At 39.6% G+C, this 16,851-nt stretch overlaps 1 protein-coding gene across 1 annotated transcript in view; it reads left to right on the forward strand.

Moving 5' to 3' along the window:
• Positions 1-16,851, forward strand: part of AAK1 (AP2 associated kinase 1) — a 229,753-nt gene that overhangs the window by 200,728 nt on the left and 12,174 nt on the right. The window contains exons 13-16 of the mRNA XM_006862930.1: positions 1,068-1,297; positions 2,813-2,970; positions 5,522-5,626; positions 13,315-13,410. Coding sequence (XP_006862992.1) covers positions 1,068-1,297; positions 2,813-2,970; positions 5,522-5,626; positions 13,315-13,410 — 589 coding nt within the window. The remainder of the gene's footprint in view (positions 1-1,067; positions 1,298-2,812; positions 2,971-5,521; positions 5,627-13,314; positions 13,411-16,851) is intronic.

Genomic DNA, 16,851 nt, shown 5'->3' on the forward strand with positions numbered 1-16,851 from the left:
TATGAGGTTATTGAAAATACCATGGCTTGGGTCAGGCGCACCTTAGTCCTCAAGCTGACATCTTTGCTCTTCAACACTTTAAAACGTTCCTGTGCAGCAGATTTTGAAAATTAGTAATCACATCAAATAAGACACCAGCAGTTTGTCAATAGAAAATGGTTTTGAAAATGAGTTGGCCTTCTTAATAAAAAAATTGCTGATTAAAAAAAAATGGTCTTTATATTTTGTTTTGCATTATATTTGCAAGCAGTGCAAACTTAGGAGGAATTTATATGTTTAAGTTTTCAAATAGTATGTTTGCAGTTAGATTTTATATAATACATATTTTTATGTACTTTCCTACAAATATCAAAAGACATGAAAGTATCTTCACAGTAACTTTCATTCTCTTTTAAAATATGAAAATACCTTTCAAGAATTGTGGATGAAATTTGCTAGTAATCCTCTGTATCACTTGATCAAAAATTATTAAAATAAAGCTTCCATATGCATTTTTTATTTAAAAAAAAAAAATGATGGACAACAGAGAAAAGCACTATCATTTCTTTAATCACAGTAGCATTGCATATGACACACTTGTGACTCCTCATCTCACCATTGTCAGAGAGACAGCACTCTCTCTGCAGAAACCATGCTGCTCACGCGCACTTTAGCCGGGACTCCATCTTCATTGACTTCTGACCGTCTCACAAGACATTCTGGACAAGTTCCTATCAAACCCCAGATGCAGAAAGTCATCCTTTAGGAAACAGTCTAGATATTTAGAACTATGACTAACTTCTGCAGTCGTATACTCTGGGTTGAATTAACTATGGTTACCCTATATATCGTTGCTGATGTGGATTCAAAGTTTTATATAAAAGTGCCGGGGAAATTAGATGTTGATGTCAATCTCAGAGTTGCAGCTCGGTTTATCAATGCCTAGTTTTTCTTTTAGGCTATTATTGATAAACTTAGCTGTTTGAGTCCCACATTAGTATTCAAGTGGCTTTTTGTTAGGTCTATGTATTTGTTTTTCTTTTTCCTTTTCTTTTTTTGGGAACACTTTCCACCTCTCTTTCTAACAGATTCAAGCCCCAATAAGACAACAGCCAAAGGTTCAGACAACCCCACCTCCTGCCATCCAGGGCCAGAAGCTCGGATCTCTCACTCCTCCATCGTCCCCCAAGACCCAACGTGCTGGGCACAGGCGGATTCTCAGTGATGTAACCCACAGTGCAGTCTTTGGGGTCCCTGCCAGCAAATCAACTCAGCTGCTCCAGGCAGCTGCAGCTGAGGCCAGTCTCAATAAGTCCAAGTATGTGGCACTTCCCCTGTATCTTTCTACCTTTGTGGGCAGGGTCTGCCATTAGCTGTGACTGCTGTGATTCTTTGCATATGCATGCTTATGGATGGATATGTGATGTATGTATGTGTTTAATAAGAAATATGTAGTGCATGTACCATACTATTCTTAAAAATAATTTTCTGCTTCACTCACTATTTGCATTCTCTCATTCATTCCATGCTCTATAGAGTGTTGCTCTAACCAAGTCGCTCCGTACTGGAAATTCTTCAGTGGCTCCCCACTGCCTGTAGGATAGTATCTGAACTCAGCAGTGAGCACACCAAAGCCAGTTGTATCACACTGGGAGACCGTTCTTCCCCTTCATGAGCCCTTTGGTCATCCTGTTCCCTCTCCTCTAGCTGTCCCTCTCCTCCTTGTCCACCTAGGACATGCTTATTTATTCATTAAGAACCGTGTTAGAGGTCACCTTGCCCTTGACCCTTGTAGTCTCAGTCTTCTGCTACCATTTATCATTTTTGTCTCTATCTTTGCTTGACCATATATCACACTGTATTATCACTCTTTACTTGTGAGTCTGGTTAACTTAGCCCGTTGAGTTTCTTTAGGACAGTGAACGTGTCTCAGTCAACCTTTGTAAACCTAGTGACTGTCTCTGTGCCAGCCATAAAATAGGTTTCAATGACTATTTGTTGAACAACTGCAATTTCAGACCCTCCACATTCTTGGAATCATGCATTCTGACGTTGAAAGCCTTTGAAGAAAGTCACTAGCTAAATTTAAAAGAATGTCAAGAGAGACTTTAGAAGGAAGCAAGTGAGGGTGTTGGTGTTGGTGGTGGTGGTGGTTATGTGCCATGGAGTCAGTTCCGACTCACAGCGACCCTGCGAGGCTGTAAATCTTTATGTGAATAGAAAGCCTCTTCTTTCTCCCATGGAACAGCTAGTAGTTTTGAACTGCTGACCTTGAGGTTCACACTCCGATTCATAACCACTATGCTACCAGAGCTCCATCACGATGGTGTTAGCTGTTTTTATTGCTCTGTAATTGTGATCTTGATCACTTATGGTGGCCTTTCATTGTATACATGTCAGACCTTGAAAAACGGGAGGCAACCTGAAGAGAAGAGGCCTTAGTTCGAGCCCTCCAATGGTCAGTTATTGTGGCTGTTATGATGGGCACCACAGGATGCAGAAGCCTAAATCCTAAAATTCAGGATGCTTTGAAATCCTGAATTGGACGGAGATGCAGCCAAGACCAACAAACTAAGCTAGAGATTAAAGAAGTAGTGGGAGGTAATGAGTCATGAAGAACAGGAAGACATTTGTTTCACAAAGTGGAAAGGATATCTGTGGATGCTGTTCAATTGCCAGAGAAAGCTCTTTTTTAGAAAAACACCATGGAAAATAATGGTTTGACTCAGAAAAGAATTCAATTCTGAAAAAGAGAAAGAAAAAAAAAAATAGGTTGACTATTTTGTTCAATTTTTATGTTTTTCTCATTTCGTTGGGATGGCAACTTACCTAGATCTGCAACCACCACTCCATCGGGCTCCCCTCGGACCTCTCAGCAGAATGTTTATAACCCTTCAGAGAGTTCTACATGGAATCCCTTCGATGATGACAATTTCTCCAAACTCACAGCTGAAGAACTGCTCAACAAGGACTTTGCCAAGCTGGGGGAAGGTGAGTAATGGATGTCTTTTTGTGATTCTTGGTTATAAATTCTCAGTATTGAGAAATACCAGAAGTCAGACTGAACCTAAATTCTAGAGAGGTGGTGTTGTTCGGTGCCACCAACTCATAGCAACCCTATCACAACAGAATGGAACACTGCACGATCCTGGGCCAACCTCACAATTGTTGCATGCTTGAGCCCATTGATGCTCCACTTTGCCAATCCATCTCACTGGGGATCTTCCTCTTTCTCTGACCCTCCACCTTACCAAACATGATATCCTTCTCCAGTGACTGTTCCCTCCTGTCTGAAGTATGAGAGACTAAGTTTGGACATCCTAGCCTCCAAGGAACACTCTGACTACATTTCTTCCAACACAGATCTGTTGGCTCTTTTGGCAGCCCTTGGCACTTTCAATATTCTCCTCCAACACCATAACTCAAAAGCATCAATTCTTCTATGGTCTTCCTTATTCACTGTTCAGCTTTCGCATGCATATGAGGTTATTGAAAATACCATGGCCCTGGGTCAGGTGCACCTTAGTCCTCAAGCTGACAGCTTTGCTCTTCAACACTTTAAAAAGGTCTTTTAAAATAGCAGGTTTGCCTAACGCAATATGTCATTTTATTTCTTGACTGTTGCTTCCATGAGTGTTGACAGTTGATCCAAGAAGAATGAAGTCCTTGACAACTTCAATCTGTTCTCCGTTGGGAAGAATGTTGTTTGTTGGTCCAGTGATGAGGACTTTTGTTTTCTTTACATTGAGATGTAATCTATACCGAAGGCTGTGCTCTTTGATCTTCATCAGTAAATGTTTTAAATCCTCTTCACTTTCACCAAGCAAGGTTGTATCATCTGCATATCGCAGGTTGCTAATGAGTCTTCCTCCAATCCTGATGCCACATTTTTCTTCACAGAACCCAGCTTCTCGGATTATTTGCTCAGCATGCAGGTTGAATAAATATGGTGAAAGAATACAAGCCTGTCACACACCTTTCTTAATTTTAAACCATTCAGTGTTCCCATGTTCTGTTCAAACTACTGCCTCTTGGTCCATGTACAGATTCCTCATGAGCACAATTAAGTATTCTGGAATACTCATACTTCGCAATGTTGCCCATAGCTTGTCATGATCCACACAATCAAAAGTCTTTGCGTAGTCAATAAAGCATAGGTAAACATCTTTGTATGAATATGAAAATGTAGAGTTGGGTCTTTCTTTCCCTCAGAGGCCCACTTTTGAAGGTTAAAATCCACTTATTTTTACAGTATTTCATCCTCAGGAAATCGTGATCTGTTTTGGATGGCGGGCAGCAGAATATGAATGTTAGGGGGAAAGCTGTGTTGTCAGAAAGATTCAGTAGTATAGATCAGGATGAAAGTATCAAGCTTGGTCACTCCTTAGAGAGAGATGATGACAGCCCTCTCCCTGTCGTCCAACAAGTACATTTATTAGTGGCCATCAAGTTGGCTCCAAGATATGGCAGCCTTGTGTCAGACAGAACAAAACACTGCCTAGTCCTACAGCGATTGCTGGGATGTTTGAGGCTTGTGTTATGGCGCTTGTGTCTTTCCATCTCATTGAGGGTTGTCCCACAAAGTTGTTAACTACCTGCCCATGAGAGTTTGCCCTCGTGTGGATCGACGTTGAATCTTTCACTATGTTCAGAGTTTCGTGTTGTTGACTGACCACAGAAAAGAGATTAGCTAAAAAGAAGATATTGGTTCTGCTCTCACACAGTCTAATTTTGAAAACCAAAAACCTATACCTGGGAAAAATACTGTATTTCCTATAGAGCTGAGTACATCAACTTAGACAAAAGCACATGTCAAGGAATAATCAGTAAAATGTTGGTCTAACATTTTCGCTTTCACTGTTACTTTATAGAAATCTTTTTCAAATCCATCATTACTTTCTTAGTTTTTAAACAAAGGACACAGCATAGAATTTAACTTTCTTTGGCAATTTCATTGTTTTGTATGATAATTAATGTTCTGGACAATAAATAGAAATATCTTCATGGCCTGTTGAAAACGAGTATTTTTTTTGTACCCAATTAAGTGACATTTTGGTTGTTTTTTTTAAATTCTTGAATCTATTTTTAATAATTTCTCCTTCTTACTGTTCAGCTGTCAAGCTTTCACATGAAACTGCTGTCCTTGCTGTCCCTCTTACAGTCGCTCTCCTGCTATCTCCACGACTCCCTCTTCTCATTCTTCCAAGAGGGAAAATAGATGCTGAACTCATTTGAATGATATATAAAATGAAATAGATTCAGAGTGATGGCCAGAGGCATGCCTTCTGAGTAACGTGCCTCAGCTTTGAGGCTTCGCTCTGTACTCTCTCTTCTGTTCTTAAAACCTCCCCTTCCTCTTCATAGCTGCTGTCTCCGTTACTGAAATGACTAAACAGAGATCTCAAAAGAACTAAATGTTGCCTTAATTCAGTAAAAGAAACCAAATCTAGCAGTCAGTTCAGACAATACCCTTCACCTTGTTTGTGTGTATTAATTACAGTATTCTGGCTGAAGTGATCTGAGTGGTATTTTGTCCCTCCAGGCAAACATCCTGAGAAGCTTGGAGGCTCAGCTGAGAGTTTGATCCCAGGCTTTCAACCTGCTCAAAGCGATGGATTTGCGACATCCTCATTTTCTCCTGGAAGTGGTTAGTATGGCAAATGCCCTGAATAGGAGACTCACTGTTAACTTTATGCATGCAGTGACTTACACTTTCTTTCTTTAACAAGGTTTCTAATCAGAAAGGTAGGAATGGGGGAAAATCTAGAATCACTTTGAATTAAAAGTACAAATTCATCTGGTAGTAGCATAGCCAGCTGTTCTGTATCCCATGGGCATATCTAAATGTTTTTAAATTTGAAGAGCAATATAAGCATACCTCATAAGTATTTGGCTTCAGTTCCAGACCACTACAAAAAAGCGACTCACACATAAAAAAGTTATGCTTATGTTATAAGCATACCTTGGAGTGTTTTATTAAGTGTGCAATAGTATTACAGAAATATTTGGAGTATTGTGAAAATTACCAAAATGGAATACAGAGACAAGTAAGCAAGCACATGTGATTAGAAAATTAGTACCTATAGACTTAATCCAATGGATCTTGGCTGAAAGCAGAGAATATCAGAAAAATGTTTAACTGTGTTTTACTGACTATGCAAAGGCTTTCGATTGTGTGGATCATGACAAGCTGTGGACAATATTGTGAAGTGTGAGTATTCCGGAACACTTAATTGTGCTCATGAGGAATCTGTATATGGACCAAGAGGCAGTTGTTTGAACAGAACGTGGGAACACTGAATGGTTTAAAATTAAGAAAGGTGTGTGACAGGCTTGTATTCTTTCACCATATTTATTCAACCTGCATGCTGAGCAAATAATCCGAGAAGCTGGGTTCTGTGAAGAAAAATGTGGCATCAGGATTGGAGGAAGACTCATTAGCAACCTGCGATACGCAGATGATACAACCTTGCTTGGTGAAAATGAAGAGGATTTAAAACATTTACTGATGAAGATCAAAGAGCATATCCTTCTGTATGGATTGCATCTCAATGTAAAGAAAACAAAAGTCCTCACCATTGGACCAATAAACAACATTCTTATCAATGGAGAACAGATTGAAGTTGTCAAGGACTTCATTCTTCTTGGATCAACTGTCAACACTCACAGAAGCAGCAGTCAAGAAATCAAACGATATATTGCATTAGGCAAATCTGCTGCACAAGACTTTTTTTTAAAGTGTTGAAGAGCAAAGCTATCAGCTTGAAGACTAAGGTGCGCCTGACCCAAGCCATGGTATTTTCAATAACCTCACATGCATGTGAAAGCTGGACAATGAATAAGGAGGACCATAGAATAATTGGTGCTGTTGAGTTATGATGTAGGAGGAGAATATTGAAAGTGTCAAGGGATGCCAAAAGAACAGGTCTGTGTTGGAAGAAGTGCAGCCAGAGTGCTCCTTGGAGGCCAGGATGGCCAAACTTAGTCTCTCATACTTCAGACATATTGTGAGGAGGGACGAGTCACTGCAGAAGGATATCATGTTTGGTAAGGTGGAGGGTCAGAGAAAAAGAGGCAGACCCCCAACGAGATGGATTGGCCAGGTGGCAACATCGATGGACTGAAGTGCGGCAACAGTAGTGAGGTTGGCCCAGGATCGGGCGGTGTTTTGTTCTGGGCATAAGGTCACTATGAGTCGGTACCAACTCGATGGCAGCTAACAACAACAACAACAACATAGACTTAATCCACACGGAGTTGCCACAAAACTTTAGTTTGTGAAAAAAACACTCTATGTGCGAAGCACAATAAAGCGAGATGCAATAAAATGAGGCACAGTAAATAGTGTCTATCACTATCTGGTGTATCACTATAGGATAAGCGCCAAACTGCAAGGTCAGCTGTTCAAACTCACCAGCCACACCTGGGAAACCTTATACAGAGTCACTATGAATCGGAACCAACCCGATGGCACTTAAGAACGTTATATTGGAGTCCCGGTGTGGCATTGTAGGATAAGCACCGGACAGCAAGTTTGGTGGTTCAAACTCACCAGCTATCTAACGTTGTTGTTAAGTGATGTTGTTAAGGGTCACTATGAGTCAGAACCAACTCGACAGTACTTAACAACAACAACAGCAAAATTACATAGTTGGTGAGTTAGAACCGCCATCCGTGCTGTCTGGTGCTTATCCTATAGTGCCACACCAGGACTCCTATCTAATGCTGTTAAGTGCCGAAGAGTCAGTTCCTACTCTTACCAACCCTGTGAAAGGTTTCCAAGGAGTGGCTGACGAGCTTGAACTATCAGCCTTATGGTTCAAACCGACCTTGCAGTCGAGTACTTATCCTACAATGCCATACCAGAACTCCAGTCTAACATTAAACCAAGGAAGTCCTCTCTCACCCCACCCCATCCTCAGAGAGTATGTGCACTGTCAAACTTGACTTGAATAATTTTAAGATCTGTCCTGTCTAAGACTCTGTTAAGCTATATTTGTCTGTATGTTTGCTTCTGGAGTAAGGAGTCATTTTTAAATGTTTTTTTTTTTTTTCCTCTTTTTCAATTGTAGAAGACTTTTTATTGTTGTTGTGTGCTGTGGAGTCGGTTCCAGCTCATAGCGACTGTGCATAGGGTTTCTGAGGCTGTAAATCCTAAACAGGAGCAGAAAGCCTCATCTTTCTCCCTCAGAACAGCTGGTAGTTTTGAACAGCTGACTCTGAGGTTAGCAGCCCAATTTGTAACCACTACACTACCAGAGCTCCTTGTAGATGCCTTAAGAAATGGAATTTTTCCTTTATTAATAAACTTTATATATATTTACTATATGAAAATTGGTATTTTATACCACCAAAAAAGTATTGAGTAGAAAGTTAAATCCACCATGACCTGAGAAGTAGCATAGAGATTTTAGGTTGATGACGGTTAGTGACATTTAGTCTTTGTTAAGGTCACAGATAAGATATTTTGGGCAATCTAATGAAAGTTAGGAGTCCCGGTGTGGCACTGTGGGCTAATGCGTCAGACTGCAAAGTCATTTGAACTACAAGGTCGGTGGTTCAGGCTCACCAGCTGCTCCTTGGAAACCCTATACAGGGTTGCTATTGGTTGGAATCGACTTAATGGCACATAACAACAACAACAATGAAAGTTACGTGGATCTTCTCGTTTACAAAATGCATGTGATCATGATTTTGTACATAATTTTAGGGTTCAGTTGAAGACTCTGATTACATCTCTATGTATTTAGTATTGGGCTGCTAACCACAAGCTTGGTACTTCAAACCTACCAGCTGCTCTACAAGAGAAATATTATTAGACTGTCTACTCCAACAAAGATTTATAGCCTTGGGAACCCTGTACAGGGTTGCTGAGTCAGAATCAACTTGATAGCAATGGGTTTGGTTTTTTGTTATATGTGCAGATAGGCATACATTGTATTCATTGCCCATAACTATGTTTGAAGCCTAATGTTTTTACTTACTAAATCTGGCACATTTTCTCCATCATTAAAATAACTCCTAAAATGTAATTTTTAGAATATCTGCATTATATTTCTTTATGCAGGTATATTCTAATATATTTAATTTAATTAAGAATTCTTTTTAAACATTATCTTGATTTCAGTGTTTTATGTTGTAACTCCTTCAGCAATGAACATAAGATTTTAAATAGAACTTTTAGGATCTGAAATTTGAAATACTTCCAAAATTGATCTCTTGGTGCTCTGGCTTAATGCACTGTACTGCAAAGTTGTTTGAACTGCAAGGCCGGTGGTTCAGGCTCACCAGCCACTCCTCAGATGCTCTATACAGTGTCACTATGGGTTGGAACTGAGTCGATGGCACTTAAAAATAACAACAACAATTAATTTCTGCTTTAGACTTAAATATTCTTTCTTTTTGCTTTTTTTTTTAGGTATGTAAGTAGTTTTCTGAATGTCACAAAGTTATATCTGATTAGAACCTTGAATGCCATGTCATAATATTTGATATGTAATACTCTCATATTACTCTTTTTTTCTGGATATTTTTTAAATTGCAGATTTGATTTCCTCTTTAAACAAGAGTTATTTCAGTTGTATTGTAATTGCATTGCAATCAGTATGCCATGTACAATTTTTGCTTTAGAGTATTGCCAAGGGATTTTCTGCGACTCAGTTTGTTAATCATTTTATAAATGTTCCATGGAATTAATAGTTCTCTATGTCAGTTGGTGGCACACTTACTGAGTGCTCAGCTTGTAACCAAAAGGTTGGTGGTTTGAAGCTACCATGGGATAAAAAGGTGCTAATCTGCTTCTGTAAAGCCCCATGGGGCCTTTCTACTCTAATAGAATAGCTGTGAGTCAGAATTGAGTTTAGTTTTGGTTTTCTACAACAAAATGTGAAATGGAAGAATAGTTACAGATTGTACTTAAGATCCCATTTGATGAATATATACATTTTACCAATTTTCCCTCACATAAACATTCTCAAAGCTAAATTTTTGTTATATCCTTTACAGTTTCTTAACTGATAACTTCTAGGAGATCTTTTGTGTGTTTTGAGGTTTTTGATATATACTTCCAAATGACATTCTAAGACTGCTGTACAGATGTTCATTCCATCAACAGTGAATGATCGTACTTCCCCCTATATTCCCACTGGTAGTTTTTTTTTTGTTAAGTACCATTCAGTCGGTTCTCACTCACAGCGACTCTGTGTAGGATTTCCGAGACTTTACATCTTCATGGGAGCAGAAAGCTTCATCTTCCTCCTGAGGAGCGATTGGTGGGCTCCCACAGCAGACCTTGTGGTTTGCAGTCCAGTGCTTATTACATGGAGCCACTAAGGTCCCTTATGTTTATTTACTGATTATGTTTATTTCTTTTAGGCATAGTGTTGTTCACGTTACTTGCCTTTTCATTTGTTTGTTATAATTTGTATGAGCTCTTCATGTGCATATTTAGTAAGCATTTTTCTCCATTTGTCATTTGTGCTATGCAAGTATTATCTCATGTAACCGTCATACCAAGTCTTTGCAGTTAATGTCTCATCCCCACTCTACAAGCTCACGTAGCTAGTGAGTGGCCGAGCTGGCACACATTAGACACCCGGACTCTCAGCTCTTCTGCCACTAATTGGGTCAAATTTAATCATTATGTTTTCCTAGCCGATCAACTGCCCTTTTAAACTTTTGTCATAGAATCATACTTGTTGTTGTTGTTGTTGTTATGTGCTGTGAAGTCGATTCTGACTCATAGCGACCCTATACAGGTTTTCCAAGGCTATAAATCTTTACAGGACCAGAAAGCCTTATCTTTCACCTGTGGAACAGCTGGTAGTTTCAAACTGCTGACCTTGTGGTTCACAGCCCAATTCGTAACCACTGTGCTACCAGAGCTCCTTAGGATCATACTTAGCAGTGTTTTATATTTTCTTTGTATTATATCAACTGTAATTGTATGTTTTTGTGTTTCAGCTAGAGGTTTCTTGCTAGTATCATTTCAAAGCCAGCTCTTGGATTTATAAAATCTCCTTTTTTTCTATCTTATAATTCTGTAACTTTTGTTTTTTATCTTTTTAATTAAACATTTTCTCATTATGCATTTTGCCCAAAACCTGGTGAGCAGTTAGTATGTACAAATTCAAAGATTTCTTTTTCTCAGGAAGATTTTCTTCTACTGTATCTTTGTCATTCATCTCATGTTTTTCATTATTCTGCTCTCCTCTAAGAAAACTAGTTATTACACCTGTAAGAAAGGACTCCTCAGAACAATCAAGTATATGTTGTTCTTAAGTCAGTTCCGACTCATAGCGACCCTGTATGGGGTTTCTGAGGAGCAGCCGGTGGGTTTGAACCACTGACCTTCTGGCTCAGATCAACTTTATGGTCCAGTGCTTATCCTACAGTGCCACTAGCATCAAAAAGTTTGTGGAAAAATGGAATTTAAAGAAAACGGACCCAGAATTTAAAGATACTGTACCTTATACAGATCAAAAAGGCAGCATTTGTCCAAAAATAAAGCCTAGATGACAGGAAAAGGGACACAGGAAAGAAGGATGGATAAAAACAGGGAACCCAGGGAGAAAAGAAGAGTGGTATTACAGTGAGAGGATTGTAACTGACGCACGGAAGACAATGCGTACAAAGGAAAAACTAATTTGCTCTGTAAGCTTTTATTCAAACCTTAATATAAACAAATAAATAAAATAATTTAAGAACCCTGGTAGTGTAGTGTATTGCAAGCTGGGCTGCTAACCGCACGGTCAGTAGTTCGAATTGACCAATCGCTCCAAGGGAGAAAGATGACACTTTCTGATCCTGTGAAGATTGACAGCCTCGGAAACCTATTCAGGGTCCCTATCAATTAGAACTGACTCCGTGGCACGCCACCATCACCACCACTGAGTTTTCTAAGAAACTCTAGTACTGTAGTATGTTAAAAGTTGGGATGCTAACCTCAAGATCATCAGTTCAAATCTACCAATCATTTCACAGGAGAAAGATGAAGCTTTCTGTTGCCATAAAGATTTACAGCCTCAGAAGCTCTATGCAGGGTCGCCATGAGTCCGAACCGTCTCCATGTAACCACCACCACCACTGAGTTTTCTGTCTTTACTTCCCATATATCTTATTGCTGCTTTAATCCTTTATTTTTTCTTTGAAGTTCTGGAAAGGCTTCTTAATTTGGATTCTTCGCCCAATAAGGCGATTTCTTTTCTTAGTAACCAGTGCGGATTTTAATTCCCCCCAGATATTTTTGTTTGTTTCTTTCTATTCTTTCGTTGTTACATCCAGCTTGCCTCTTACGTGTTGCAGAATCTTTTCATTCTAATTCTGGTCAGCAATGGTAAGAAGAAAACAGAAAGAGAATCATTGCTGCCATTTCACAGTCTCCATGTCTGGCGTTTTATTCCTGCATAGACACTTACATTGAAATTGAATAATGCTAGATACTCAGTTTTGTCTTTTACTTGTGTCTTTCAATACCGTTTATTCTGTCTCATTTAACAATATTTCTGAGACTCTGAGCAGTGATTTTATCCTTCTCTTCCTCCCTCTACCTTTAAAGATCCTTAGTTAAAAACCCACTTTAATAACATTCTCACAGTGATAAAACTAGAGAGTTGGAGAACAAATTTGTGGTTTCCAAGAGACAGGAACAGGAGTAAGGAGTGGGCATGACCCTGAAGGGGGCAGCACAAGGAATCTTGTAAAGGAACAATTCTGGACCCTGACTGTGGTGGTGGAGGTTACACTTCATCTATTCATGTGATAAGTTTGTGTAAAACCACACATACAGGCACATAAGTGCATGGGGAAACTGCTGAGATCTCAAGAGGGCCTACTTAACAGTATTGTGAAAGGAGCCCTGGTGGCGCAGTTGGTAAATACTTGGCTGCTAACTGAAAGGTCAGTGATTTGAACTCACCAGACCACCTCGGGAGAAAGATATGGCAGTCTGCTCTCCTAAACACTTACTGCCTTGGAAACCCTACAGGGCAGCTCTACTCTGTTTTGTCATGCTGCTGTGAGTTGGAATTGGCTCAGTGGCAGTGAGTAAGAGGATTGTGTTGATGCCTGTGAATTTCAGATTTCTCTGCGTATCCTGGGCCTATCATTAATTGTATCTCACAGTGGTATGTTCACAGATTAGATTATGTCTCTCATACTACTTGGCCATTACCCTGGATTTTATCTCCTCATCCCACTTTTTTTCTCTTTAGACTTGCTCTATAGTGTGAGCTGTTGAGTTAGTAGATAGTAAATTCATCTAGATTTACTTGATGTTTTTCTGCTTGTCTCTTTTTCTCTCCCTTTGACCATTGTCCCTCTTCCAAACGACTTCAGCTGAAAAACGGAAGGGTGGGCAGACTGTGGATTCTAGCCTGCCGCTTCTAAGCGTTTCTGATCCTTTCATTCCTCTTCAAGTACCTGATGCACCAGGTAGGTAAATAGAAGTGTTCTGGGGATAAGCAGCTTAATTCTTATGTTCAAAGGCCTTTTATGAGTTCCCATTTAAATACTCTGTGAAAGTGGTCTAAATTTAAAATACTGTCACAGGTACTTTTGTATAATTTTACTAAGAGGGGAAAACGTATCTTTGGCACACCAGCAAAGTTAATAAAATCAGTCCAGTTTGTGCTAGATTTTATTCCACATGCTAATAAATGTTCAATCCCCCACTCACACCCTCCAATTTTTGTTAAAGGGCTCTGTATTGAAAAGAACATTAGTCCATTATGATTCTCACCATGTAGGGGAGAAAAAAACCTATAAGCATGGGTGAAAATGCTAATAATGATTATGACAATGATGATGGAATTATGAGTGACTTCCTTTCCATCCGTTGTCTCTTTTATGCTTTTATTTTGTAATATAACATGCATAATAAAAGTAACAATAAATTTTTTTTCACAGTGTCATAACAAATAGTCAGTCATTTGAGATCAAAAGGGCAGCATTTACCACAAGACCAAGTTCAGAAGGGTTAGGAAAAGGAGGAGGAATAGAAACAAGAAACACAGAGAGGAAGTGAGCTAAGTGATGTTACATGGTTGGGACTGCAGTCAATACCGTTGAACAAAATGTGTGTGACTTATTGAGTGGAAAGCTGATTTGCTCTGTAAAACTTTACCCAATTCACAACAAAGTTTTTTGTTTTTTAAGGCATAATAAAGGTTGATAAAAAAGCACTGAGCTGCAAGGTTGGTTTGAACTGCAAGGTCAGCAGTTCAAACTCACCAGCCACTCCTTGAAACTCTATACAGGGTCGCTATGAATCAGAACCGACTCAACGTCACTTCACAACAACACCAAACCTTACTTGTAGTATTCCTTGAATAAAAACTTTAAAATTATACCAATATCAGAGTCCTAGTGTAGGATACCCACTGGACTGCTAACCACAATGTCGGAAGTTCGTACCTACCAGCTGCTCCTTGCAAAACCCTATACTGAGTTGGTATGAGTCAGAACCAACTAGATGCACAACAAAGTGATATCCTGTTTTATCCACTTTATCACTTGAGGGCTGTTTCAATATCCCATTGCCATCAAGTCAATTCTGACTTATCCATAGGGTTTCCGAGAGTCCTGGTGTAGTGCTGTGGGTTAATGCACTGGACTGCAAAGTTGGTTTGAACTGCAGTGTCGGTGGTTCAAGCTCACCAGCTGCTCCTTGGAAACCCTGGACAGGGTCAGTGTGAGTCAGAACCGACTCAGTGGCACTTAACAACAACAACAAATGGTTACTGGAGCAGACGGTCTCAACTTTCTCCCTTGGTGCGACTGGTGGGTTTGAATCATGGACCGTGAGCTGCTACCCCATGAGGCCACCAGGGTTCTTAAAGAGAAGAGAGAAAAGGACTCAGATTGAGGCTCTTTTCTTTGCTGTGCCCTCCAGGTATGCTGGCAGTACCTTTGATAAGTCACTTTCATACAGTGAGCTGCAAAGCTGGTGCCGGGACTCAAGCTGCATCCATCCTTAGCCTGAGTTACAGGAAGGGCTAAGTGAGGAAAGGATTAAGGGTTCGATGCTCCCTGGTACCTACACAAATTGCAAGTTTGTTTTTAACCATAAAAACACATGCAGTATACCATAGTGTCCAGCCATTTTGGTTTGGTTTTTGTTTGTTTTTGTATATAGCCTATGTCCACCTTCTCCATGCCTTTCGGTAACTTGACATTGTTATTTTACACTTTTAAAAATGTTCTCACATCACATTTCCTTTGATACTACAAATAATACTGAGTGCTAGACGTCAAGTAACATCCCTTTTTATGGATGAAGAAGCTGAGGTTTTAGTACTGTTCTTGTTACACATTCCTATCCATTTATCCATATCCCTGTTTCTTTTGTAAAGTTAATTAATCTTTTGACGAGGGAAATATATTAGAATTTATAAGACCTGGCTTCTAGCTACTCAGTGGTTAAGTAATCTTTATCTAGTCACTTAGGCTCAGTGTTCTCATCCATAAAGTCGAGAATATTAAAACCTATCTTACCTCCTTTATCAAGGAGCTCTGATAGCATAGTGGTTATGAGTAGGGCTGCTAATCTCACGGTCAACAGTTCAAAACTACCAGCTATTCCACGGGAGAAAGATGAGGCTTTCTGCTCCTGTAAAGATTTACAGCCTCGGAAACCCTGTACAGGGTCGCTATGAGTTGGAACCGACTCCACGGCACACTCCCACCAACAACTCCTTTATCAGTTGGTTACGAGGCTCAGAATGACATAGTTTATTTGAAATAGCTGTATAGACTCTAAATTGTTATAAAGATGGTAAATGCTATTTCAACTTTCATTCTAGGTTCCATTCCTAGTTATTAGATAGTTTTACATAACATTGATATTTTCCTCCTTGTCAGAATTAAACCTGCCCTTAAATAACCTTAAAACTTTGTACAACTGTGAGTTGCTAAAATAGATTTCCCTGTCATTGTCGAACTATAGGTTTAAGAAGCAGTGGGTAGTTGTGGATTTTGTTGCTTACAGAGCATTTTTTGTTTTTGCAAAGCACTGTGAAACAGAATCTCTTTGAAAATATGGAATCTAAAAATTATAGCCACACACACACAAAAAAAGGCTGTATGCTTACATGAAAGTGCTGAATGAAGCATGGTTAGTGAGTCCCAAAGTATAACACGGATGCTCATTTGCTCTGTGCTCGTTTGTTTTGCCTTCTGTTAGCTTTCGGGGACAAACTGCAGATAGCACCAAGTTGTAAAATATGGTTGAAAAGATTGAGGGGTTTTCCCTTAATTGAGGAAAAGATTTTTATACCAACTCCTCAATCTAGGTCTGTCAACATCAGTGTTCCGTAAGACTAAGCCAGAATGTTTTATTTAGTTGCATCGTAAGTGCTACTTTTTATAAGTGCCTCTTGGTTTGTAACACTCCAACAGCTCTTGAAAACTGGGCAAGAGAAACTGCATTTTCTTTGTGGTTAGTTGTCAAGATGGGTCTTCCTCTCATAGGTATTTGCCTGGCATCTTCCTCACTTCTGTCAATTGTCCTGTGATTAAAAAATTCAAGGTTGATCGTGGTATATATATGTATGTATATATATATATGCATTGGCTCTAGAAACTTTATCTTCCTCTAGATTTGTTTCTTTAACATAAATTTGACATTACCAGACTTGTCCTTGGGTTGTTGTTAGGTGCCATCAAGTTGGTAGCGACCTTGTGCACAGCAAAACGAAACATTGCCCGATTCTTGGGCCAACCTCGCTACTGTTGCCACGCTTGAGTCCATCGATGTTGCCACTTGACCAGTCCATCTCGCTGGGGGTCTTTCTCTTTTTCTCTGACCCTCCACCTTACCAAACATGATATCCTTCTCCAGTGACTGCTCCCTCCTGACAATATGTCCGAAGTATG

Source organism: Chrysochloris asiatica, unplaced genomic scaffold, assembly GCF_000296735.1.
Source record: "Chrysochloris asiatica unplaced genomic scaffold, ChrAsi1.0 scaffold00052, whole genome shotgun sequence".
In the NCBI taxonomy this organism is placed as follows: domain Eukaryota; kingdom Metazoa; phylum Chordata; class Mammalia; order Afrosoricida; family Chrysochloridae; genus Chrysochloris; species Chrysochloris asiatica.